This window comes from Meles meles, chromosome 9 (genome assembly GCF_922984935.1).
Source record: "Meles meles chromosome 9, mMelMel3.1 paternal haplotype, whole genome shotgun sequence".
NCBI lineage: Eukaryota > Metazoa > Chordata > Mammalia > Carnivora > Mustelidae > Meles > Meles meles.
In genome coordinates this window covers 29,583,216-29,607,153 of record NC_060074.1, presented here as the reverse complement: position 1 = coordinate 29,607,153, position 23,938 = coordinate 29,583,216, and the positions used below count along the sequence as shown (strand labels likewise).

Sequence of the window (23,938 nt, the reverse complement as noted above, 5' to 3'; positions counted from 1 at the left end):
TGAGAAGCAAAATGAACCAGTGACACACTCAGTGACCACCAGCATTTAAGGGAGCAGGCAGAGAAAGTCCAAGGAAAGTTAAGCCAGCCATTGAAAGCAAAGCCATATGGTGATATAGTGTCCTTCCGTGATGAAAGTAACAGTTAATCCTTGATCACATGTACATGTACTCTGTTCTGCAATAATTCTTGACCAGAAAAACAAAATCTGCCCAGCACTACTATTAATCAAATTCTTCCTGAAGACTTCATTTCTGCCCTCTCAAGTCCTATAGATCACCCTTCAGAGTCGGAAGGCAGCTAACGTGACTCAGCTCAGCTCCCCCTTCTTGGAACCTTCTCTGTTCCCTCCACAGTTCCCCATTGGACCATGCTGAACCTTCATCTCTGGTGATCCTTTTCTGAGAGCACTATAATTTGTCAGCTTGTCCATGAGCCAAGCAAGCCATCCCTGGCAATATTCTAACCTGTGCACGGCACACCACATACAAGTATTACCTCCCTTGCTTCGGAAATGGTATCTCCAGTAATGCAGCCTAAAATTTAGTTTATGGCCAGCCACCTTACACTATTAGCTGTTGGAATGTCTAGGTAACTAGAGCACACGGCCCTTCCCTCCAGTGCGAATGTAACCGACTCTTCCTGCCCCAGCCTGTACTCTATGGGTGATTTTTGTTTAGCCTAAATTGTAGGTTTCACATTTCTGCTCATTTTTCTTTCACTCATAGGAAAAGTTTTCTTGTCCCTTTCATCATGGGGCAGAAAATATCCAGGACACCTGTTAATGAAAAAAAAAAACCTGTAGATAAACATGTAAGAACCATCAGACCAAGGTGAATGTCCAGATTTGACAATTTGACCCTCATGGAACTCTTAATCTATGATGAGGTTTTGATCCAACTGAGACTTCTGGCTTCATCTTCAGACTGTTAGTTTAAGAAGGAGATGGGTTAAAGGTGAGACGTATGGCAGCCAGTTGGTTCTATTTTTCTTCCATCTCCTATTTGTGGATTAGAACTGTTTTCCTATTCCCTTCTGAAACCTCCAGATGATTTAAAGTTCATGTTCCTTAGAGGCAGAGGACAGGGCCCAAGTCAACTCTAACAGATGGTCTCCCAGGCAAAGGTGAAATAAAAGAGAAGGCATATGTCCCTACACACTTAGGAGAGACACAGCATATGAGTCAACCCCCAAAGTCAGGCAGCATTGCAAGACAGTCCCTCCAGCAGAAGGCAGAAGAGGCCCTCCGCTCAGGTCAGGGTTTTCTCTAATATTGTTCTTCCCCGCAAAGAGCAAGGACTGCTAAGTTCACTCAATGAAGCTGAGATGGTAGATTGGTTCTCTATGGCTCCCAAGTCCTTGGACATCTTCCCATTTGTGCCCTTTCAATGGACAGGGGCTTCCTGTTCTAGCACGACTGCTGGAACCAAACTGCTTAACGTCTGGATCCTAACTTACTAGGGCTGTGGCCTTCAGGGAAGTTAACTCATCTGTAAAATGGAGTCACTAATAGTACATATCTCAAGATTATGAGGAAAAACATGACTTACTAAATATAAATCACTGGGCCGCCTGGGTGGCTCAGTCAGTTAAGTGTCCAACTCTTGGTTTCAGCTCAGGTCATGGTTGGAAGGTCCTGAGATGCAGCCCAGTCAGACTCTGCACTCAGAACAGTGGGCCTGAGATTCTTTCCTCTGCCCCGTCCCTGCAGCCCCCACCCCCAAGCTCCGCCATCCCAGTGCACTCTTAAATTTAAAACACACACACACACACACACACACACACACACACACACACACATCAATCAGAGGAGTGCTGAGCACATATTATGCCTTCAGTTAGTTTAAGATACTATTCCTTCAGTGTACCTCGGCCTCAAATCAGCTTTGATATGGGCATTAGGTCCTACATGTTTGGGTCCCCAAGATAGACAAATCATGCTGAGGAAGTGAATCGTTAACACGTGGATGGATAAGGACTGCTGAGGATGTTGTAGGCAGGCTTGTAAACAATTGTTACGACCCTCAATTTCTACTGACTGGGAAGACGAGGCAGTTTCCTCCTGCATATACTTTATTCACACATGCTAAATCTCACTAAACGTATCACACTGTCAGGGAAGAGGACTAGGGGCAAGTTGAGGCTGTTGGGGTAATGCTTGCTTCTGGCCTTTTTTTTTTGCACCAAGGTAAGTCTGTCGCCAGGAGCGAGGGAGCTGGGGACACCGGGAGCAGTGAGGAGGGAACAGAGCAGTGTGGGAGGCAGCTCCCAGTGAGGGAGGCAGGCAGGCAGGCAGGCAGGCAGGCAGCAGTTCTAGCCAATCAACACTTTATTTTTCCAGTCAACACCCGCACAGATGTTACTGTCCACCTCCTGACCCTAACGGGGATCCCATCACACTGGGACCATCCGTGGCCCCCAGAGAGCAGTCTCTTTATTCCTTCCTAGGATAGTAGGAAAGCCATTTGTCCCAACAGGACAGAGCTCCTGCTCACTAAGGCGGCACTGGCGCACATGCTGTGGGACTCCTGCTCTCCCCCTTCATCAGGGACAGCCGTGTTGAGCTAGGACACCGGCGCAGTGGAACTGACGTGGGTGACAGTGGCCTGAACGCATCACCACTGGCCTGACCCACCACCCCAGCGTTAGTATGTACCACCCAGACAGGGGCCTCCCAAAAGCTTAGCCACGGCCTGCTGGGAAGGAGGAGCTGGCCAAGAGTGGGGATTGGGCTGCTAAGGACAGGACACAGCCAGGAAATAAAGCAGAGGAAAACATGGGACAGGAGAGAATGATAAAGTGCCCAAACTAAACCACCAGTGGGACACGAGGACAGAGCAGCACAGGTCCCTGAGGATAGGAGGAAAAAAGAAAGGGACAGACCACCAGGGCTCGAAGCAGAGTGGAATGAGAAGAGAGATGAGGCAGGGAGGCAAGTGCAGGCTGTGGGAAGGACTTCCCTAGCCCTGTTCACATCCACTAACCCAAGTGTAAAATTATTTACAAACTTAAAACCAATCCCAGGCACGGGCACCATACCAGGCCTGGGACAGCAGGCAGGCAGGCAGGCAGAGGGTGGACTGGCTACCATCCGACAGCCAGCTTCCCCACGCGTGACCTCTCCCTAGAGCAGGAAAGAGGAAACAGTGATGCCCCTAGCCAGGAAACCCTACTGTGCCTGCAACTCCTTGCCCCACGGCTCATGGCTCTGCCACGGCCTGAGCCTCTTGGTCTGACTGTACCAGAGACAGGGTGTCGGGCCCTGGGGATGCAGGGGGCGCAGCATCAGGGGGCTCTGAGGGTGTCTCTGGCCCCAAGCCCAGCTCAGCATTCAGCTGTTCCAGCTCCCCCTGATCCAGCAATTCGAAGTCCTCAGTGGTGAGTGCCTCCTCTTCCTCAGGGGCAGGAAGGGGCTGGGGCAAGTCCTGGGGAAGAGGTGGGAGCACTGAGGGGGAGGGGACCGGGTCACTTTCAGCAAGGCAAAGTAAGGGTGACAGGGTGCTCGGAGCAGTGGTGAGGTCACCACTCACTGCCTCCGGGCTCAGTGTCTCCACTGGTCCTCCAGGGGAGAGCTTCGCCCCATCTGTGGGAGAGCCCGCCCCATTGAAGTGCGTGTTCACAAAGTGAAGGGGGGATGAGAGCCGAAGCAAGGTTTCCTCCGCTACTACATCTTCCTCCTCCTCCTCCGAGTCCAGATCTTGCCTTGAGAGGGCCTGAGGGAGCCCCAGCAGGTCTTCAGCAGGAGGGGCTGGCTCCGTCTCCTCTCCTTCCCCCAGCTCCCGGCTCAGGGCCTCCTCTGGCTCACTGGGCAGGCTCTGCTGGTCCAAATCTGTGCAGGAAACAAAGGGTCAGGAGTGGGCGGATGAGCCTGCTGTTCTGGACCATCGCAACAGGCAATTAGTTCAAGGATGAGACTCAGGACATGGAATACTGGACCAGGCCTTAGATCTTAAGGTCTTTCAGAAGCTTGAAGTCACAATAGAGGATCAGTTCCCAGAAAAAACGTTTATGGGGGTGACAACCAGAGAGCACAGCCAATAACCACAACAAAGAACAGGAAGGCTGGAAGGGCAAAGGGCTTCTCATACCCTCGGAGACATCAGTTAGCTGTGGAGTTGTGGCCCGGGATACAGAGAAGCCACCACTCTCCAAGATAGAAGCCTCCTCGTCTGACAGTTCTGAGTCTGTAATGGCCAAAGCCAATGCTGTTTTCTTCACATCCACCTGCAGGAGAACCCGAATGACACAACAGGTGAGAAGGTAAAAGATAGAATTTTTCAAAAGCACCCCCCTGCCACCGACTCCCAACCCCTTGAGGAGAAGCTGCTGCAATGCAGGTTCTCCTCCAACCTTCTATTTGACACCCCATCTCCCTTGGACCTCACCACTGGGGAGAAGCCGGCCAGTTCCGCTTCGCTTTCACTTTCTGTCTCCGCCAGCGGCTCATCACCTCCAGAGGGTGCGTTCTTCCCCTGCCGCTCTAGAGAGACGAGAAGAGCAGGTCAGCAACCAAGCAGAGACAGTGGTGGGGGATGAACACAGCCCAGAAACTGGAAAGTAAGTTCCAGGACACTTCATGAGCCATGCCCCCAATCCCCCCCCTTACAAGACCCCTCCTGGGTATGGGAGCCCCTTACTCTTCTTGTCATGTTTGTGATGCAGGGCGTCAGCTTCTGCCTTCATGCTGTAATCCAACTGCATGAGCAGGGGCTCCAGGCGGGTGTACATCCTCTGGATCAGCTCATGATAAACCACCAGGGGCCACAACAGAATGCTCAGCACTAGGGGGCAGAGGGTTCACTCAGAGCTCCTGATGTCTATTTCGAAGGGCCCCCACTTAATCGGTTCCCAAAAAGAAAAGGCTGAAGGCTTTCTGGAGGCTGTACAAGCCTCCTCCCTCCACATCCACTACTCTCCTCCCCAGATGACTCTTGCGCTATTACTAACACACCAGCACCCCCTGGAGATCTCTGTAAATGGATAACCAAACAGAGAGAGAGCACCACCCTCCCTTAGAGTCAGTCAGTCTCTTTGATTCAGTCCAGTAAGAGAGGAGAAAAGGGCTTCAGGAAAGGCAGGGGTTAAACCCTACTCACAGATAATGTAGGAAATCATAATCCCCGGAACATAGTGTCCCAGCACAGCCAGCACAGCACAGCCAGAACAAACTCGAGCACAGAACTGCAGAGAAGAGCAGAGGGTCTAAAAGGAATATGCCCCACTCGTCTGGGCAAGAAACTGCTGCTCAGCTGATAGAAGGAGGGGTGTATGCCTTCTCAGGATGCGGGCATCCAGTCTAGTCAAGAGGATGCCCAAGACCACCAGTTCAAGAAGTTTACACTATACATCACCAAACACTTATAATGCAAACTGTTCTGCCCTGACAAGAAACAGTGTAAGCACGTCAAACACGTCTTCCCTGAAATGAGACTACTTCTGCACCAAGCTACCACTGGTGAATGCTGCCTCAGAAAGGCTCCAGCCCTCTTCCTTCAGTGTCCAGCCAGGGATTTCATATTACCCCTCCCCGCCTCCCACCCGCCTCTATTTCCCCAGGGTGCAGGAAACCGTTTTAGGGCGTGGAGATTACCTGAGCTGGATTCTGCCTCTTGTACTGCAGCAGCTCCTGCAGGTGAATCTGGAAGGTGAGCCAGCTCTCAGCCAGGTATCTGCACAACTCGGGCACACTCAGCAGGTGCGGCCGGGCGCCTGACCCCGCACCCTCACTGGGGAGACATGACATGACCCCTGGAGGCCTCAGACACCAGCTTCCTAGGCACTCAAATCCCTCTGAGAATGCCAATGAGATCTTCACTCTGAACGAGCGGACAACCCCACCTCCCAGAGGGAGGCTGTCCCGATCGTGGGGAAACAAAACCAAGAGTTTCCAACCCTCTGCCCCGGAAAGTAGCAGGCACCCAAACACATAAACAGGAACCCAGGACCAAACTTGTCGCCGTCTGTGCCTGCAGAAGCTGCTGTGCACCGTGGTGACACTGGCACCACAGCAAGACAAGGTTTGGGTATTTGTCTTCAAGAGGTGGCCTGCACTCACCTGTCAGAGTGTGGCTCCTCTGGAGATGATGCTATAAAGAGAGGAGGAGAACTAGTTGAGTGGTAGGGCTCTGGGAGACACTCCCCGGGGCAGGAATAGCTGCCCCTCCTCTGCATTCCCAGAGCACTTTCTTCAGATGGCAGTTGCAGAAAAATTACATCGTTATGGTTGTTTGTACTTGTATTTCTTTCTTTTTTTTAAGATTTTATTTATTTGACAGACACAAATCACAAGCAAGCAGAGAGGCAGGCAGAGAGAAAGGAGGAAGCAGGCTCCCTGCTGAGCAGAGAGCCCTATGCGATTCGGGGCTCGATCCTAAGACCCTGAGATCATGACCTGAGCGGAAGGCAGAGGCTTAACCCACTGAGCCACCCAGGCGTCCCTGTTTCCTTCTTTCAACTCCACTCTTCTCTTCAAATATTTTTATTATTTTAAAGTAACCTTTATACTCAACATGGGGCCCAAACTTACAACCCCAAGATCAACAGTCCCACGCTCGACCAACTGAGCCAGCCAAGCACGCCAAACTTCACTCTTTTCAAATACGTTTTATTCATGTTTACATCCCAAGCAGCTCACACAGCCCGACATCTAATTGCTCCTAGAACACCTATTTAGTAGACCCAGGGATAACAACAACAAAACAGAACCTAATACTCCTGTGATCCCTGTAACATGCAAAATTGTACTACAAACTTAACAATATTAACTCATTCAGCCTTCACGTCCTTGCTCAGTAAATTTTATCCTCCTTGTTTCATAACAGAGAAAACTGAGGTTAACAGAAATTAAGTGGTTCTTACAAGGTCACATGCATGGCAAATGGCAGAATAAGCAACAAAACCCAGGTAATGTGGCTCTAGAGTCCACACTCTTTAACTACTACACTCACTTAACACTGATTTTAAGAAGAGGGAAATTCTCCGTTTCGGGACTGGGGAAGTGGTGGTGCCTGGGAGCTGACTGCCTGCTGTCCATTTTCCCTCCCCTTTCAGCCCACCCAGCGGGGTCAGGCACAAAGCAAGTGCACGACGGGGCTTGCTGAATGAAGTTAACACTCACCTGAGACGTCAGGGAAGAAGCGAGGCTGCCAGAGATCCAGCAGAAAATAGGCCAAAAGTGAGACGCTGAGTAGGAAGAAGGGCCGGAGGGACGACGAAGACAACAACCTTAGGAAGAAACAAGCACCTCGGCGGTGAGTGGGTGAGAGGCTCCCGCATCCATCGCCAAAGGCGGAAAAGCGCCCACTGATGGGGGAACGGGAACCTCCGGGCCTAACTCGAGACCCGAGATAGAGGAATGGGGCAACCCCGACAGACAACAGCCGGGGGAAGGGGGTCATTCCCCCGGGGCAAGTGTCAACCCTGGGACCGTGAATGGTGCTCCGGGCCCCTCCCGCCCCCGCTCGCCCGCGCTGCCCGGCCCCGCCCCCTCCTCCTCCACGGCCGTTACCAGAAGAGGCCGTTGAGAGCGGCCGCCGTGACCAGGCTGTGCAGCGGTTTCTCCCACACCAGCAGCCGCTGCGCTGCCGCCAGCACCGCCTCCCAGCCGCGGAGCCGCAGCCACAGCGTCGTGGCCAGGCGGCCCACCGCCTCGGCCGTGGCCGCCTCCTCCTCCGCCTCGCCGGTGGCCTCTCCCATGCCTAAGCTCAGACCCAGGCCCAGGCCGAGGCTCAGGCCCAACCCCGGGCCTCCACCCGCGCCGGTGTTACCACCGCCACCGCCGCTCGCCATGGCCCCGTCGCAGCCGCCGCCCGAGCCCGCGAGGAGCCAGGGCTGCGCGGCCGCCGCCGGGGGCGCGTCAGGCGGAAGGGGGCGCCCGCCGCGGAGAGCGCAGCCGAGGCAGCCGAGGTCCGTCACGTGACGGCGGACCGAGGAGCCCGTCACGTGACGCACCCTAACCGCCGGGATAGGGTGGCCCGCGCCTGCGCGCACCCTGCGCGCAGGAGGCTACCCGGGCGCCTGCTTCTGCGCAGGTGCGTGTTGTGGTTGCTGGAGTCGGGAGTCTCTGTCCGGTTGGTACGGCGCTCTCGTCGGTGGGGCCGGAGGACTGTATCTCCGCGTTTCCGCACTCTGGCCCGTTTTCTTCTTCCTGTATAGGCAGGGCGCCTAGGGAGTCGGTACTCCCGGTGTGATGCCGACCGAAGGGGCAGGAAGTGGGCTTCCAAATGCCTAGTGTCGCGGGTAGGATCTGCTTCTGCTCGGGAAGGGCGGCGGCCGTCCCATTACTCAGCCCTTGATTTACTGGTCCTCCCAGTTCCCTCCCTCAGCGGATAAACAAACAGCAGCGCGTGACTCGACCGACTCAAAAACAGCTTCACCTACTTAGAAAAGTTGTTTCCTCCTCATCCCCTTCCGTAAACTTTACTGCCAGCGCGTGTTGGAACTTTTTCCAATCCCTTGCTCAAACAGGAGATCGGGGTTGCGGGGTGAGTTTAAAAATAGAATCCTGTTTAGATGTTTATTTGAGGGAGCATAATTCCATTTATTGAGGCTTACAACGTACCAGGTGCTTTATGATCCCTTGTGATCATTTAATTTCTGCAGTAACCCCACAAAATACGTAATTGGGTGTAGAATTCAAACTTGTGAAAGGAAGGTATACAGCAAAGTTTCTCTGCCACCTTGACCACAGTGCACCCACTGTTTTTTTCTGTATTCTTTCCGATATTTTGTATGTACATTGTTCTGTGTGTGTATCTTTTTCAAAACATTCAGCAGCCACTCATCCTGCATTTTGGTTTTATTCAAATTAATTATCTGCATTGCTACGAAAGGGTCAGCCGGGCTCGTTCATCCTCGCATGGTCCTCCGGGAATTGTCCCTATTACCAGACGAGGAAACGCTGGGGCTTAGCTCTGGGACTCGCCTGGGCTCGGGGCGACCAGAAGGAAGGCGAGCCCGGCTCGTCCGTGGCGGTCGGGGCTGGCGGCTGGGCCCAGCGGCGGGGCAGGAAGTGCCGGGCGCCGGGTCTCCTGCGACACCCCCGCGGCTAGTAAACACGAGGCCGACGCGCAGCGGGTTAGACTCGCTGCACGCGCCCGGCAGCCGGGTCTTCCCTGCACTGGGTGCGGTGAGCGCTCCAAGCCCCGGAGGCCCGCTCCCGGAGCCCGGATCTCGGAGCCCGGAGCCCCGCCCGGGGCGGAACAGGAAGAGGCGCCCGCCAGCCCGGCCCCGCCTGCCGCCGCCTGCGCAAGGACCGGGGGCTGCGCTGGCCAAGGGCGGCGGTCTGGGCTGGGGAGGACGGCGGGCAGGCGAGGGCTCGGCGGCTCCCTCACCACACGTCCCCTTCCACGTTCGCAGGGCGGCGAGTGGCGGCGCGATGGACCTGGCCGGGCTCCTGCTGGACGAAGAAGGCACCTTCTCCCTCACCGGCTTCCAGGACTTCACGGTGAGAGGGCGGCCCGCCCCCTCCGCGGCCTGTCGGTGCTTGAGCTCGGACCCCGGGCGCTTCCCTGGGTACCCGAGTGGGGCTGCCACCTCGCCTGACGGCTGGGTTCGGAAGCCAGGCGGCAGCCGCTCGAACCTTGCCTACTCGAGGCCCCGGCCCCTTGGGCCGCGAGGGAGAGCCGCGGGGTAGAGGAATGGAGATGGGGTTAGCCAGCCGGGGACCTGCACGGAGGACCTCTCTTGCGGAGCAGTCAGCGGCGGAGGATTCCTGCCCTCCCCCCTGCCATTTCTGATAGGCTGCCCTTGGCATATAACCCGGGCAACCGGGCGGGTTAGGGCGTGGGCCCCACTAGCAGTGAGGTGAGCCTGCTGCCCGGCACCCCACTTCACCCTGAGCCAGGATCTCTATCGTTGCCTTGCCTGCCTTTCACCCCTCAACACTTGCCGTTTCAGTTCCTCCCCGGACACCAGAAACTGAGTGCTCGGATCCGAAGGAGACTGTACTATGGCTGGGACTGGGAAGCTGACTGCAGCTTGGAGGAACTCTCCAGTCCCGTGGCAGGTTAGTGTTGCTTGATTGGACAAGTGAGAAGCCTGAAGATGGAGTTGTCAGCGGTCACCAAAATGGGCAGGTGGGGCCATGAGCTACACCGTGTGGCCAGTGCTAACTTATTGGTACCTGGTATAAGGACTGGCTTTCCATTTCACATTTTTTCAGTCTAGATGAGTAGAAAACACTGCTGTCTTACAAATTTATATTATTCTTGATTTGTATATGAGACACATATATGTATCCCAAATTCACAGCGTGTGTTTATTTTTCAGATGAGTGGGGCAAAAGACAAATATAGGTAATTTCTTCAGGTGATCCAGAAATAAGCCTCCCTGCTGGAAGGAGCTGAAATTCAAATGTAGAATGGGCCTTTTGTCTCAGCATGGGAGAATTTGATCTACTTTGTTACTGTGGTTCTGTCTCTGAGGCTCAGATCATACAGATCAGAGTTTTCTGCTGGTAGCAGTGGAAACTGGGTGTGTTGGGGGGCAGGGTGGTAAGGGAGGAGTTGTTTGCCTACTCTGGCTTCCTTCTGCCTCCTGCAGACATTGCTGTGGAACTGCTCCAGAAGGCGGCCCCCAGCCCGATTCGCCGACTCCAGAAGAAATACGTAGCTCATGTGTCCCGGTGAGCCTGGAATTGAGGGGGACGGGATGAGAGTGTTTGGGCCTTAAAGAGAGGGAAATGTTTATGTCTAAAGAGAAGATGTAAAGACCCAGGGATGCGCATCCTGAGTGGTGAGAGTGGAAAGACCCTTGGGGTTAATTAGGGATCTTTTCCATCATGCAGGGAGGCGTGCATCTCCCCATGTGCTATGATGCTTGCCCTGGTGTACATCGAGCGGCTCCGGCATCGAAACCCCGACTACCTACAGCACGTGTCATCTTCTGACTTGTTCCTGATCTCCATGGTAGGACGCCCCCTCCCCTTCATCTCCCTGGTGAGCCAGGAGCTGGGCGCCAGCTCTTCCCACTCCACTTCTGGTTCCTTTGCAGATGGTGGCCAGTAAGTACCTCTATGATGAAGGGGAGGAGGAGGAGGTGTTCAACGATGAATGGGGAGCTGCAGGGGGTGTGGCCGTGCCCACTCTCAATGCCCTGGAGCGGGGCTTCCTGAGTGCCATGGTGAGTGGCCATTCTGTCTCTCACTCAGTTCCTCTGAGCTCTTCTTGTGTTCCTTTCATCCTCTGCTTTTCTCTGTCAGCGTTCTGTAGTTTGTTTCTCTTTTTGCCTCTTCTCCTTGTGTCTTTCCTTATCAGTGGCTTCCCTTCCCACCCTTCTGGACCAGCCACAGCCTTTGGAGGTTCCTGGCATGGTGAGGCCAGAAATGGAGCAGCCGCCGCCCCCCAGTTCCTCAGGCCCTACATGTTACACTCTGAGTCAGAGCTTATCTCATGGGGTTCTGATTATTTGTATCCAGACTTCTTCTGCCTCCTGCCTCTGAGCTCCCTATAGCTCGGTTTTAGGATTATTTTCTGTCTTAACCCTTAACGGAGGATGTCCTGTGAAACCAGATAATGTGGTGTTAAATGAGTTAATATATAAAAGCTTTCGGACAGTGTGTGGCGTATGGGAAGTGCCACGTCAGTGTCTGCAGGAGCAGTGCTTGTAGCTGGTGCTGCGGTCCTGCTTGTTAAGTGACGGTGGCTCATCGCTGAGCTTGCTCGGTGCCCTTGTCTTCCTATCTGTAGGATTGGCGTCTCTACACTGACCCTCGGGAGATCTTTGAGGTGCTGAGCTGGCTGGAGAGCTGGTAGGTTCTAGAGTTGGGCAGAGGGGCTCAAGGAATTTGAGGGGTTAGACCTTAATCATAAGTCGACGGCCGGGGGGTGGGGGGGGGTGTCTGTGTAACTGGAGGGGGGAGGGAGGAGACGGGAAAGAGAAGTGCCCAAGGTAGTGGTTCCTAAACTTGTCTGCCCTCTTTGTAATCACCTTGGGAATGGTGGGAGGCGCTTATTTAAAATACAGATCTCAGTGTCGTGCTCAGCTCCTGGATCGACAGGTAGGCTAGGAATGTGCATGTGTAACAGGTTACCCTGAGTGTCCTGGTGGCTGCTCAGGGGAATGAGGCCGCCACCGGGACAGCTGCAGAAGGAGTGTGATGCCCTCTGTCTTCCTCCCCTGCCCACAGTGTGGCTGCACAGCAGGGGCGGCGGCGGGGCTGGTACACCTACACAGACCTGTGTGTGCTGCTGGAGCAGCCGGCCTGGCAGTTGGCCCTGGGCTCCCTCTGCCAGCGCCTGGCAAAGGTGAGGAGGGTTGGGAAGGACAGGGGCCGGGTGTGGGCTGGTGCGTAGGGTGGGATGAGCAAATGCCGAAGGCCTCGGGAGATGGGGTTTGAGAGTAGAGGGTGAAAGAGAGCTCTGACTTGAGCAGACAAGGTGAGGGGTGGGCGCGTTAAAGACAGAGCGGGTTTTGGGGGAAAGGTGTTTGGGCACTGACTCTTCTTACTCTCCTGCAGCTGTCCTGCCTGTTGGCCATGGCATATGTGAGCAGTGTGGCCTTGGCAGTGGCCTCAGTGGCCGTAATTCACCAGTCCTTGGGCCTGTCCTGCAGCCCCTCACCAGGTCCTCCAGACCTTGGACTGGCCTCCAGGAGCCTCTTGGAACCCTGCACACCTTCTTCCGTGCCGCAGTGCCTGCCATGTCCTAGTAACATCTCCAGTGGCCAAGAAGGTGACGCAGGGCTCGGTTCACTGTGGGGCAGTCTCCTGACCTCACTGACTCCTCCATCAGTGCCTCCCCCAGACCCGCCTTCCCCTCCCGCTCTTCTCCAGAATTGTCCCCTTTGCCGGAAGCTGCAGAGAGACTCCCCAAGCTGCCATGCCTGCCACCACGTGAACCATACAGCCCCCACTGGGCCCCCCAAAGCCGGGTCCCCCTCCCATGGCCTGGCTCCACCCTGGCCCTGGAGCCCAGTGCCCCCGCTGCTCCCCCAGCCCCAGCAGTGTTCCCTCTTCAGTGTCATGGAGCTAGCCCGTCTCAAGTCTTTCATTTTCCCAGGCTAGGCAGGCCTCCAAGGAATACATTAAGAGGATCTGGGAGTCCTTGAGAACCTGGAGGGGCAAAGCTTGATTTAGATCCTCTCCGCCTCTTTGGGTCCTCGGCTGGTCCCTGTCCTCCTAGGTGATGGAGTTTAAGGGGTTGCGGGGCAGAAAGACTGAAGGTTGCTCACTTTCCTAGACCTCAGCGGCTGGCTGCTTGCCCAGGGCAGTGAGGGTACCAGGGGAAGCTTTGGCTTGGGGACCAGGGCCATGTCACAGCCAGCCAGAGAAGCCCCCATCTCTCTACCTTCCTGGGTTCTAGACTTTTGCTGTTGAGTTCCCTAGGAGGGAAGGGGAAAGGGGGATGAGGGAGGGAGGGGATGTTGCCTGGCGGCCTGTGTGATGTCCCTGAAGCAGGAAAGCCAGGGACGGATAGGGCCAAGGTGGGATCTGCCAAGAGAAGGCAGGGGGAGGTAGGAAACCCTCTCCACACCCATCCCCCGGATGTGGCCTAGAGGAGCCAGGGACTACTGGCATCTTCAGCCTCACCCTTTTGTCTTCCAGCCTCTTCTTAATACCTTGCTCCTGGGCTTCACTCTCTTCCTGTTCTTCTGATGTTCTTTTCACAGGCCACTCTGGCCACTGCTTTGTATCTGGGTTTTTCACGCTTTTGTAGAACTGAGGTTTTAATAAACAGTGTCAGTTGCATGGCCTGGATTCTTAATTCTGCGGCAGCCCTGGAAGAATCCCTCCTCCCCCCACCCCATGTCTGGATTCTAAGCCTTTCTACTTCCTGAGCTCGTCATCTTGCAGTTCATTCTCCCGGAAACCCATTTTAGAATTTCCCTGTTTGAGAGGCGCCTGGGTGGCTCAGTGGGTTGGCAGTCTCCTCTTGGTCTGGCTCAGGTCATGACCTCAGGCTTATGAGATTGAGCCCCACGTTGGGCTCCATGCTTGGTGGGGAATCTGCTTGAGATTCTCTCTCCCTCTACCTCTGCCCTCCCCCCCCCACTCAAATGTGTGTGCACGCGTGCTCTCTCTCTCTCCCAAATCTTAAAAAGGGGGTGCCTGGGTGGCTCAGTGGGTCAAAGCCTCTGCCTTTGGCTCAGGTCATGATCCGGTCCTGGGATCGAGCCCCACATTGGGCTCTCTGCTCTGCGGGGAGCCTGCTTCCTCCTCTCTCTCTCTGCCAGCCTCTCTGCCTACTTGTGATCTCTGTCTGTGAAATAAATAAAATCTTAAAAAAAACAAACTTCCTTGTTGTTCGATGATTAGACTCCCATTTCAAACTTAACCCAGCTCCAAGCACCCTGGGGCCCCTAGTGCTGCTTGACTTGGTTGCTGTGGGGCACAGATGGTAACTCTACCATGCCTAAGGTGGGCCCTGTCTGTCACAAGTTCTGGGGGTGCCCTATCCTGGTGGATCCTGAGAGGTCAAGGGAAGCGTCCTTGGGAAGCTCCAAGAACACCTTTCTCTATACTGACTTCCGGTCTGGTCGGACGCATGGTGGTAGTTGGTGTTCTTAAGACAAGTCCAAGGCTGGGTTATCACTGGAAGAAGGAAAACCTTTCTGGCCCTTGGACAGGGTGTCCGGGACGGGTAGTACTGCCAGTTAGGGGAACTACCTCGAAACATGGGGCATTTTTTTGATGGAGGTAAACATCCGAAGGGATGCAACCTGCATTCAGCTGAGCAGCCTGGAAAGCTTCAGGCCCCTCCCTTACAAAGAATTCCCAAGACAACTTTTGAACAAGCCCCTGCCCCAGGACCTCACGCATATGAAAACCTGTTTCTCTGAACCTAGACCTTTTTAACATGTAAACACCAAATTGTTTTTGCACATTTTGAGAAAGATTCCATTTGCCAGGAATGTACCTACATGTAAATTAAAACCGGACTTTGCTTTGTGCAGCACTTTGCCAAGAACCGGATCATGATTTTGGAACATCAGGTCACCCGCTGTGGCGCAGCTTGTGGTACACCAGTGGCCAGGAAAGCAGCAGTATCAGTTGGCGTCATAGCTGCTGCATCCAGGTTGATGGTACATGGTGGGCAGTGGATTCCATCACCTTCTTGTTCAGCTGCCCCCCCCCCCCCCCCCCCCGCTTTCACATAGGAAATACTTACCATCAATCACCTTCATTTCTCCTTCCTGTTGGGGGTGGAAATGGTCTGGAGTTGTCACTGTCGCCATGCACCGTGAACGGATATTACCCATGCATTTCCTTCCCAGGCAGCCCCCCCGGGGGCTGGGCCCTGAAAAAGTTGAAAACTGGAGTAGCAGTGATCTTTCCAAATCACTGGAAATTTCAGGGTTTCCAGTGAAAAAAATCTCCAGTGAAAAACCTCCCCGGAATATTTTATAAGTCTTCTTCCTCCCCTCCCCCTGCCTTATCCTGCTTTGCAGAGCTTGGATTGAGATGGAGATTCTTGGGGGGAGGGGTCCAGAACGTGGCTCCCCAGTTAATGGGTGATGGAATTTGTACAAGAGCTGGGCAAAGGTGAAAGGACCTGTCCTGTCCCAAATCCCTCATCCCTTTGCTCCGCTTCACTGACCCTTTCACCCCCTCCCCACTCCAGGCAGCTAACTTCATCCAAACTCTGACCTCTTACACTCTCTACTTAACTCTGGCCCAGGGCAGCCAAGACAAGCAGCAAGCAGGGCAGCATGAGCCGATCATCCCCCCATCCCATCCAACTCCAATCCATGGGCCCCCAGAATGCCCCGTGTCCCCTGCTGCTGCCGCCGCCGCTGCCACCACCACCGCCTGCTGTACAAAATCCCTCCTCTCACCCTTGGGCCTCTCAGTGTGGGCCGCCTCCCTGGGGCCTCAGCTGTCTTCTGGCTCTGCAGGTAGGCGCAGAAGTGCAAGAGCTGGTTCTGACTGAAGAGGCATTTGGGGGGAGTGGGAGTGGCATGAGAAACCCTCTGGAAATAGGTATTTCTAACCCTTTTCTGAAGACCACCCTTCCCGTTCCTCCCCCTGCAGCATATCTTGGTCCTGGCTTCTCTGCTCTGGGCCTCCCACCTGCTCCTGCTTCCAAGTCTCTCCCCAGGAGAGCTCTCATACTCCCCTGCCCAGCTCTTGGCCTCCAGCCTCTTTTCCTGTGGTGTGTCCACCACCCTGCAAGTCTGGATAGGCAGCAGGTGAGGGGAACTCCCTGGAGAGAAGGGTGTGTGTGTGTGTGTGTGTGTGTGTGTGTGTGTGTGTGTAGGTGTGTGTGTACTTGTATGAGTGTAGGAGAGGCTTGAGAAGTTCTTCGGGCTGCCATGCGTTTCTAGACCTGCCAGGGCTGCTGTTCCTACAGGCTCCCTCTTGTCCAGGCTCCATCCTTAGAGTTCCTTGTCCCTGCTCTGGTGCTGACCAGCCAGAAGCTACCTCTGGCCATCCAGACACCTGGAAACTGTGAGCACAGAGCAAGGGCAAGGGGGTGGGGGTGGGGTGGGCTGCCAGTCGGAGCCTCCAGGTGTAGGTGGGTGCAGGATGGAGAGTGGGCAGTGATGGGAACGGCTAGGCTCTAGAGTCTTGGAGCTGTGCCGAGCCCCAGCTTATTCTCTCCTCTCCATGCCCCCCACTTTTCCCAGCCTCCCTTGTGCTGCGCCTGTGTGGGGGGTCTGGCTGCCATGGCCTGGGGCTCTGGAACACTTCTCTCAGAGAGGTGAGTGCCTGGGGGTGGGGAACAGGAGGGCTGCCCACGTTGCCAGGATGGAGGAGGTTCTAGTTTCCAGTTGGTGGGGCCTGAGATGGTCTGGGGGAAGGAGCTGAGGCAGGGACCCACATCTGGAATTTGGAATTCAATAAGAAGTCCAGGTTGACATCAGAAAGGACCAATACCTACCATTTACATCGATGTGGATGGAACTCGAGGGGATTCTGCTAAGTGAAATAAGTCAAGCCGAGAAAGATAATATGGTTTCATTCATATGGGGAATATAAGAAATAGTGTGGAGGACCATAGCAGAATAGAGGAAAACTGAATGGGGAGAAACAAACCATGAGAGACTCTTGACTCTGGGAAACAAACTGAGGGTTTCAGGATGGGTGGTGGGTGGGGGATTGGGTGGATGGGGTAACTAGGGGATGGGCATTAAGGAGGAGGGACCATGATGTGATGGGCTGTGGGTGTTATATGCAATTAATGAATCAATGAACAGGATATCAAAAACTAATGATGTACTATACTATATGTTGGCTAATTGCATTTAAATTAAAAAAAAAAAAAAGAAGAAGTAGTAGTAGTCCAGGCTTAGGTCAACTCCATTGAGCAGAATGCTTCCTCTTTGTGCTTTTCTTGGCTCCTCCAGGTGTCTGGGGCTGTGGTGGTATCCGGGCTGCTGCAAGGCACCCTGGGGCTGTTGGGGGGTCCTGGCCACTTGTTCCCTCACTGTGGACCTCTGGTGCTGGCCCCCAGCCTGATGGTAGCAGGTTTCTCTGCCCACAGGGAGGTGGCCCTCTTCTGCTCTACTCACTGGGGCCTGGCCTTGCTGTACGTAATTCCTGAGAGGCATGGGGTGGGTTGTGCGGGCCTGGGGGTGGGCAGAGCAGCTGGCCCTCCTCCCCAACTCAGCAGCTGTCTGAGCAGGTCTGATCCTTCATGGATTTAGAATCCTGAGCTTTTTCTGGATTCATTTGGTCTCCTACTGACTGCACCCTCCTTCCCTCTACCAAGGTATCCTCCTTCCTCTCTTCTCTGGGAGCCCTTAAAGGGAATTCTACCACTCCTACCTCCATTACCGCCCTCCCCCTCAATAGGATGCTTGCTTCCTCTTGCTCCTGAAGCTCCTTCTCTCTCCTAGGCTTATCCTGCTCGTGGTGGTCTGTTCTCAGCACCTGGCCTCCTGCCAGTTACCCCCCTGCCCCTGGAGGCCAGCTTCAAACTCTTCCCCTCAAGCTCCCATTCCGGTCTTCCGGCTCCTCTCGGTATGTGGTCGTCTGGGGAGGGGCAGTTGATGAGAGAAGGACTGGCATAGAACGCTTGCTAAGCCTGCTACCTTTGGCTTCTGCCTGCCCCTCAAACGCTGGTTTGGAAGGTTCTGGGTGGAGGGGCTCTTTCCTGTCTCAGTTTTGCCCCTCAGGTGCTGATGCCAGCGGCCTGTGTGTGGATCATCTCTGCCCTTCTGGGTCTGCGTGTCATCCCCCCAGAGCTGTCTGCCTCCCCTGAGGTGCCATGGGTCTGGCTGCCTCACCCAGGTAGGTTTCCTCTTCGTCCTCCACTCTCTGACTCGAATAAAGAGTCTATTTCTTCGGACTCATGATTGAGTGAATTTCATTTGAGTTAAATCCCATGTTTTCTCAAAACACGCAGGGGAGAGGAGTTGCCAGTCAGAGGGGCAGGGCCGGCCCCTCGTCACAGGTGTTTTGTTGCGTGTTAAGAGACATCTATAAGCCCACCACTCCCTATTAATACCCAATTGCCCAATTTATTCATTTGTTACCACCACCCTCCACAGGCACTTGGGTCGGTGACCTATGTATAAATATTGCTTTTGAGGCATTGTGCAAATATCATTCATTTGTCAACTTAATACACATCTGTTGATTGCCAATTTTGTGCTGGACATATGATAGGGGACATGGTGATGAATATAACAGACACAGTACCTATGAAGCTCTGTCTGCTGGGGAATGCAGATACTAATTAGTCATCCAAGCAAGTGTGAAATTGCATGTGGTACGCGTCACAGTGGGGAGGTATGTTGTGTAATGACAGCTTATAATGGAGAATCTGACTTTATCAGACAGATCAGGGAAAGTACTCTTGAGGAAGTGATCTTTGAGCTGAGATGTGACAGATGAGTAGCAGCCAACAGGGTGAAGGCAAGGTAGAAGAGCATTCTAGGTAGGGAGAACAGCCCATGCAAAGGCCCTGTGGTAGCCAGCCACACAGCAAGTACAAGGGCCTGAAACAAGGCCAGCGTATCTGGAGTGAAGGAAGTGAAGCAGAGTGCCGTGAGCGATGATGCTTTGTAGACTGTGGCAAAGGGATGAGTCTTTATCCTGAGTTTGTTGGTTTTGGCCCAAGACATTATCTTAAAAAACAACGGTCTCTCGAGGATTCTTGTGGCACAGAGCTTTGGAGGCAGGGGGATGCTCCAGACTTGAGTCTGGCCCCAAGGTGGCTCTCTCTCCCTCCCCAGCTGAGTGGGACTGGCCCTTGCTGACACCCAGTGCTCTGGCTGCGGGCATCTCCATGGCTCTGGCAGCCTCCGCCAGCTCCCTGGGCTGCTATGCCCTGTGTGGCCGACTGCTGCAGTTGCCATCCCCACCTCCACATGCCTGCAGTCGCGGGCTGAGCCTGGAGGGTCTGGGCAGCGTGCTTGCCGGGCTGTTGGGGAGCCCTATGGGCACTTCCTCCAGCTTCCCCAATGTGGGCACAGTGAGTCTTATTCAGGTACGTGGGAGTGGGGGTGGGGGAGCTGGAGGTGTGGGGGAGGGGAGGAAACTCACACTGACTGGTTGCCATCTGTGTCCAGCGTTCTGTCAGGAACTGCATATCATTGATCTCATTTAGGGAGGTGCCTAGAAGTGGTAAGGGGCTAGGAGTGGGAGGAAGACACTAAGTCACCACTAAATTCCTTCTATGCCTCAGGCACTGTACCCAGGCTGGGAGTCTGGTGAGATCAAGTCATATAAAGTCCCCGATCTCTTGGGCACTTCAGAGGGGGAGAGGCAGACAATTTAAGGAACAAAGTAAGATAGGGATGCCTGGTTGGCTCAGTTGGTTAAGCATCTGTCTTCAGCTCAGGTCTTGGTCCCAGGGTCCTGGGACTGAGTCCAGCATCAGGCTCCCTGTTCAGCAAAGAGTCTGCTTTTCTCTCTGCCTGCTGCTCCCCTGCTTGTACTCTCTATCTCTTTTTCTGACAAATAAATACATAAAATCTTAAAAAAAAAAGGAAAAAAGTAAGATAATTCCAGAGTGATAAGTTCTATCAAGAAAACAAAGCAGATAAAAGTTAAAAATAAAATATTTTAAAAAGAAAAAGAAAGCAAAGCAGGGTAGTAGTGGGCTAGTGGTTGAGAAAAGGAGAAGACTTCAGGTAGAGTGCTTCTTGGAAGGGTCATGTTTGAGTTGGGATCCAAATGATGAGAATGCGCCAGCTGGGCAAAATCCCTGGAGAGTCGAGGAAGAGGTAGTGTTTTCTGGCATCTGATCTTCTTCACCTAGGCTGGCTCTCGGAGAGTGGTGTACTTGGTGGGGCTGTTCTGCGTGGTGCTTGGGCTCTCCCCGAGGCTGGCCCAGCTCCTCACCGCCATCCCACTGCCTGTGCTTGGTGAGTGGATGTATCAGCAGGCCTGGTATTGAACCAGCACTCACCCTGCCCCCAGGACAGCCCTACTGGCTGGTTGTGGCTGGCCCCCTCTCTTTCCAAACAGCACCCCCTGACATATTGATAGCTGTGTGTGTCAGCTGCCCTCATTTTCCCCTGCTCAACATCTTGACCTCTTGACCAGTCTTCTGGAATCATTGGAAAATGAGCCTTTTGGTTGTACATCTCCATCACCACCTGCCCCACCCTGCAATCCTCTATGCTATTCCAGCCCTTCCCAACCCCCTTAACTACTTTCCTACGAGACAGGTGGGGTGCTTGGGGTGACCCAGGCCGTGGTTCTGTCTGCTGGATTCTCCAGCTTCCACCTGGCTGACATTGACTCTGGGCGGAATGTCTTCATTGTTGGCTTTTCCATCTTCATGGCCCTGCTGCTGCCAAGATGGCTTCGAGAAGCCCCGGTCCTGCTGAGCACAGGTGGGAGAAAGGAGAAGATGGGAAGGGGAGTTGGACAGGATTGGGAAAGCAAGAGCTGGAGGCTTGGAGCTCTCTGAACTCCAGGTCCCACACCCTTTTCTGGGCTTTGGCATAAATAGTTCATCCATTCATTTAACAAATATTTATTGAGCACCAGACTACCCCCTTAGGATACAAGGTGTGTCCAGATGTTACAGTCCAGTGAGAGAAAGAAGACATGTACAGACGTAACAGGAAAGGTTCAGATAAGGAGCTGGGTTGCTCGGCAGCAAGAGAGATAGTTTCTGTTTGAGATGATCCAAGTTAAATTTTGTGGAGAAAGTAACATTGAGCTGATTTGATTTGAACGTATTTAGGGAGAGGAAGCTCATTTCTGGTGGGGGAACCATCATTAACAATGGCTTAGAAGTAGGAAGTCCTAGGGTATTTCTGGGGAGCAGCAAATACCTCAGTTTGATAGTGCAGCCTCCCAATAGCAGTGGCACTCAACTGAGGAGGATTTTGCCCCACAGGGAATATTCAGCAATATCCAGAGACATTTTTGGTTCTTACAAACAGAAGAGGGGATTGTTATTGGTATTTAGTGGCTAGAAGGGTTCTGCTAAATATCCCACAAGGCACAGGACAGGCCCCCTCAAACAAAGAATTATCTGGTCCAAAATGTCAGTAGTACTGAGGTTCAGAAAACCAGGCTAGAGTATAGAAGGTAAGAAGTGAGAAGTAAGGGGCTCCTGGGTGGCTCAGGTGGTTAAGTGTCTGCCTTTGGCTCAAGTCACAATCCCAGTACCCTGGGATGGAGCCCCACATTGGGCTCCCTGCTCAGCAGCAAGTCTGTTTCTTCCTCTCCCTCTGCCCCTCTGCCTGCCTGTGTGCAATCTCTCTCTCAAATAAATAAAATCTTACAAAAAAAAAAAAAAAGCGGAAAGTAAGGTTGGGGCTTTTATTTATTTATTTATTTTAAAGATTTATTTTTCTTTCAGAGAGAGATGGTGCTAGTGGGGGGAGGGGCAGAGAGGGATAGAGAAAGAGATTCCTCAAGCAGACTCCCCACTGAGCAGGGAGCCTGATGAGGGCTTGATCCCAGGACCCTGAGATCATGACTTGAGCTGAAACTAAGAGTCGGCCACTTAAACAACTGAACCACCCCAGCACCCCAATGGCTGGGGCTTCTAATACCAAACTTTTCAGAGCCTGGAACTATCTGGAGGGCATGAGGATACTTAGAAGACAGGATGATGGACTGGGAACTTGTGGGAAGGGCCTGGGTGGGGGAAATAGAGAATAGGGGGACAAAGGTGAAGGAAGATGGGATAACAGTTCAGAAAGACCTGTCCTTAGCCTAAGACTTAGACTTAGGTCTAGGAATATAAGACTCATTGACCTTGCACAGGATCAGAGTTCCCCTCCTGCCTGGCCCCAACCCTCTATAGGCTGGAGCCCCTTGGATGTGTTACTGCGCTCGGTGCTCAGAGAGCCCATCTTCCTGGCAGGATTCTTGGGCTTCCTTTTAGAGAACACCATTCCGGGTAAGTTGAGGCCAGGCCCCAGCACAGCGGGGAGGAGCCAGGATGTTCTCACTCCTTGAGTAGGGCAATAGCCTGACAAACTTTTCTTTTGCAGGCACAAGGCTTGAGCGAGGCCTAAGTCAAGGGCTGCAATCTCCTTTCACTGCCCAAGAGGCTCAGCTGCCTCAGAAGTCCAGAGAGAAGGCTGCCAAAGAGTATGAGCTTCCTTTCCCCACCCAAAACTTGCGAATCTGTATCCCCCAGCCCCTCCGTTGCCTCTGCCCGCTGCCTGAAGACCATGGAAATGAGGAAGGAGGGCCCTCTGAGCCAGGAGAGACAGCTGATTTGTTGCCTGGCTTTGCAGAGCAGTGTCCTGAGTCTAGCAGAGAACTTGGGTCCCAGTGATTACTGGGAGTCCTACTTCTGCCCTGGTTAGTTTACCATATCTCCCAGCTTGCTGGACAGTCAACTCCCAAGTTCTAATTTCTCCTAAGAAGAAGGTGTGTGTTTGCGCATGTGAGTGTGTGTATGTGAAATGGGCCCACCTAAAGGTCTCATTTCCCAATATTGTGTTGCCTTTCCTTTTCTTAATTAGGTCTAACAACAACAACAAAAATTAATTAGGCCCAACTGTTCCACGTTCCACGCAAGGGCCACGGTTTAGTGGGCTGTGATGGAATGAATGAGATTCTGCATCTGAACTACCTATGGTCAAACCCCAGCATTCACTTAACAAATATTTATTGAAGGCCTTCCATGTGTAAGTTTCTGGAACTACAGATGCGGATAACATAGGGTCCCTGCCCTCTTAAGGAACCTATCATTATAAAAACCTATGTAATTACTAACTAAAATCTAAGGTAAAGGCGGCCTATAATAAAGATTAAAACAATGTTATGGAAGCCAAAAGGAAGAAAAAATTAATTCTGATTGTGGATAGTGGCAAACACAGGCTTTCTGAAAATAGCAGCGCTAAGGGAGGCCTTGATGGGAGGAGTTTTGCTGGTGTAAAGTGGGCGGGGAGAGTATTTCAAGCTCAGGTATCCAGTTGGAGCAAAACCATAAATTGTGCAAAGCAGAAAATGAGTTGAGGGATTTCAAGTTTCTCCATGGTGATGGATCATAAATATGGGGCTAAAAGGAAGGAGAAATGAAAACAGGAGAAAGGATGAGGTCAGACCGTGGGATTTATGCATTTAAGAAGGATCTTCTCTGAAACGGTTCGAGCGCTGGTGAGGACCAGAGAGATTATCTAGTGAAGTTCAACCTCCTCATTTTATTTATTTTTAAAATATCTATCTATCGATCGATCTATCTATTTATGGTGGGGGGAGGGGCAGAGGGAGAGGGAGAAGCAGACTCAATGCTGAGCAAGGATCCGCGGGGCTGGATCCCAGGAACCTCAGATCGTGACCTGAGCTGACCGCGGCCGCCTAACCGACGGAACTAGGCAGGCGCCCCTCATTAGATTTAAAACGAAACAAGCGGTTGGACTGGTAGGGGAGGGAAGTGATCTTAGTTTCTGACAAGTCCAAATCCAGACACCCCTCTCCTGCACCTCCTCTGGCATTCTTTTTACTCCGCCAGCGCGACTTCGAAGGGCGCCCACCACCACCTCACGGTCCCTACAGCAGCGGGTCGCCCAGCCCTGTTCCGGCTCCCCTAGGGCGCGGCGGACCCCCAGCTCTGAGAGGTCGGTGCAACTGC

At 53.4% G+C, this 23,938-nt stretch overlaps 4 protein-coding genes across 9 annotated transcripts in view; 3 read left to right on the top strand and 1 right to left on the bottom strand.

Moving 5' to 3' along the window:
• Positions 1-2,054: 2,054 nt before the first annotated feature.
• On the bottom strand, positions 2,055-7,928 carry RETREG2 (reticulophagy regulator family member 2). The gene is made up of 9 exons (XM_046019489.1): positions 7,507-7,928; positions 7,117-7,223; positions 6,055-6,085; positions 5,590-5,725; positions 5,096-5,180; positions 4,637-4,780; positions 4,385-4,479; positions 4,088-4,223; positions 2,055-3,828 (listed from the first exon to the last, which is right to left on the bottom strand). The coding sequence occupies exons 1-9, from the start codon at positions 7,785-7,787 to the stop codon at positions 3,200-3,202; spliced, it is 1,644 nt and encodes a 547-aa protein (XP_045875445.1). The 5' UTR covers positions 7,788-7,928; the 3' UTR covers positions 2,055-3,199.
• A 146-nt stretch (positions 7,929-8,074) lies between these two features.
• On the top strand, positions 8,075-13,686 carry CNPPD1 (cyclin Pas1/PHO80 domain containing 1). Of its 3 annotated transcripts, XM_046019488.1 has the most exons (9): positions 8,075-8,482; positions 9,357-9,444; positions 9,897-10,005; positions 10,542-10,623; positions 10,786-10,906; positions 10,992-11,120; positions 11,687-11,748; positions 12,127-12,244; positions 12,457-13,686. In XM_046019488.1, exons 2-9 carry the CDS (start codon positions 9,376-9,378, stop codon positions 13,000-13,002), a joined length of 1,236 nt encoding a protein of 411 aa, XP_045875444.1. In that variant the 5' UTR covers positions 8,075-8,482; positions 9,357-9,375; the 3' UTR covers positions 13,003-13,686. The 3 variants fall into 3 exon arrangements, with proteins under 3 accessions (XP_045875444.1, XP_045875443.1, XP_045875442.1); XM_046019487.1 differs by lacking the exon at positions 8,075-8,482 and having other exon boundaries at positions 8,834-9,444; positions 12,552-12,782; XM_046019486.1 differs by lacking the exon at positions 8,075-8,482 and having other exon boundaries at positions 8,938-9,444.
• Positions 13,687-14,889: 1,203 nt separating this feature from the next.
• On the top strand, positions 14,890-23,123 carry SLC23A3 (solute carrier family 23 member 3). 2 transcript variants are annotated; one of them, XM_046019485.1, is made up of 13 exons: positions 14,890-15,020; positions 15,617-15,833; positions 15,970-16,127; positions 16,289-16,386; positions 16,566-16,639; positions 17,286-17,467; positions 17,778-17,901; positions 18,057-18,171; positions 19,119-19,372; positions 20,147-20,252; positions 20,559-20,726; positions 22,157-22,252; positions 22,347-23,123. In XM_046019485.1, the coding sequence occupies exons 2-13, from the start codon at positions 15,648-15,650 to the stop codon at positions 22,634-22,636; spliced, it is 1,851 nt and encodes a 616-aa protein (XP_045875441.1). In that variant the 5' UTR covers positions 14,890-15,020; positions 15,617-15,647; the 3' UTR covers positions 22,637-23,123. The 2 variants fall into 2 exon arrangements, with proteins under 2 accessions (XP_045875441.1, XP_045875439.1); XM_046019483.1 differs by lacking the exon at positions 14,890-15,020 and having other exon boundaries at positions 15,570-15,833.
• A 236-nt stretch (positions 23,124-23,359) lies between these two features.
• Positions 23,360-23,938, top strand: part of NHEJ1 (non-homologous end joining factor 1) — a 97,773-nt gene continuing 97,194 nt past the window's right edge. For 2 of the 3 annotated variants that reach the window (XR_006820320.1, XM_046019491.1), the window contains exon 1: positions 23,360-23,463. Coding sequence is in view for 1 of the 3 variants with exons in the window: in XM_046019491.1 (XP_045875447.1) it covers positions 23,422-23,463 (42 nt within the window). In the remaining 2 variants the exon portion in view is untranslated. Of the gene's footprint in view, positions 23,464-23,625; positions 23,925-23,938 lie in introns of those variants that run through there. The other variant, XM_046019494.1, reaches the window with a different exon arrangement.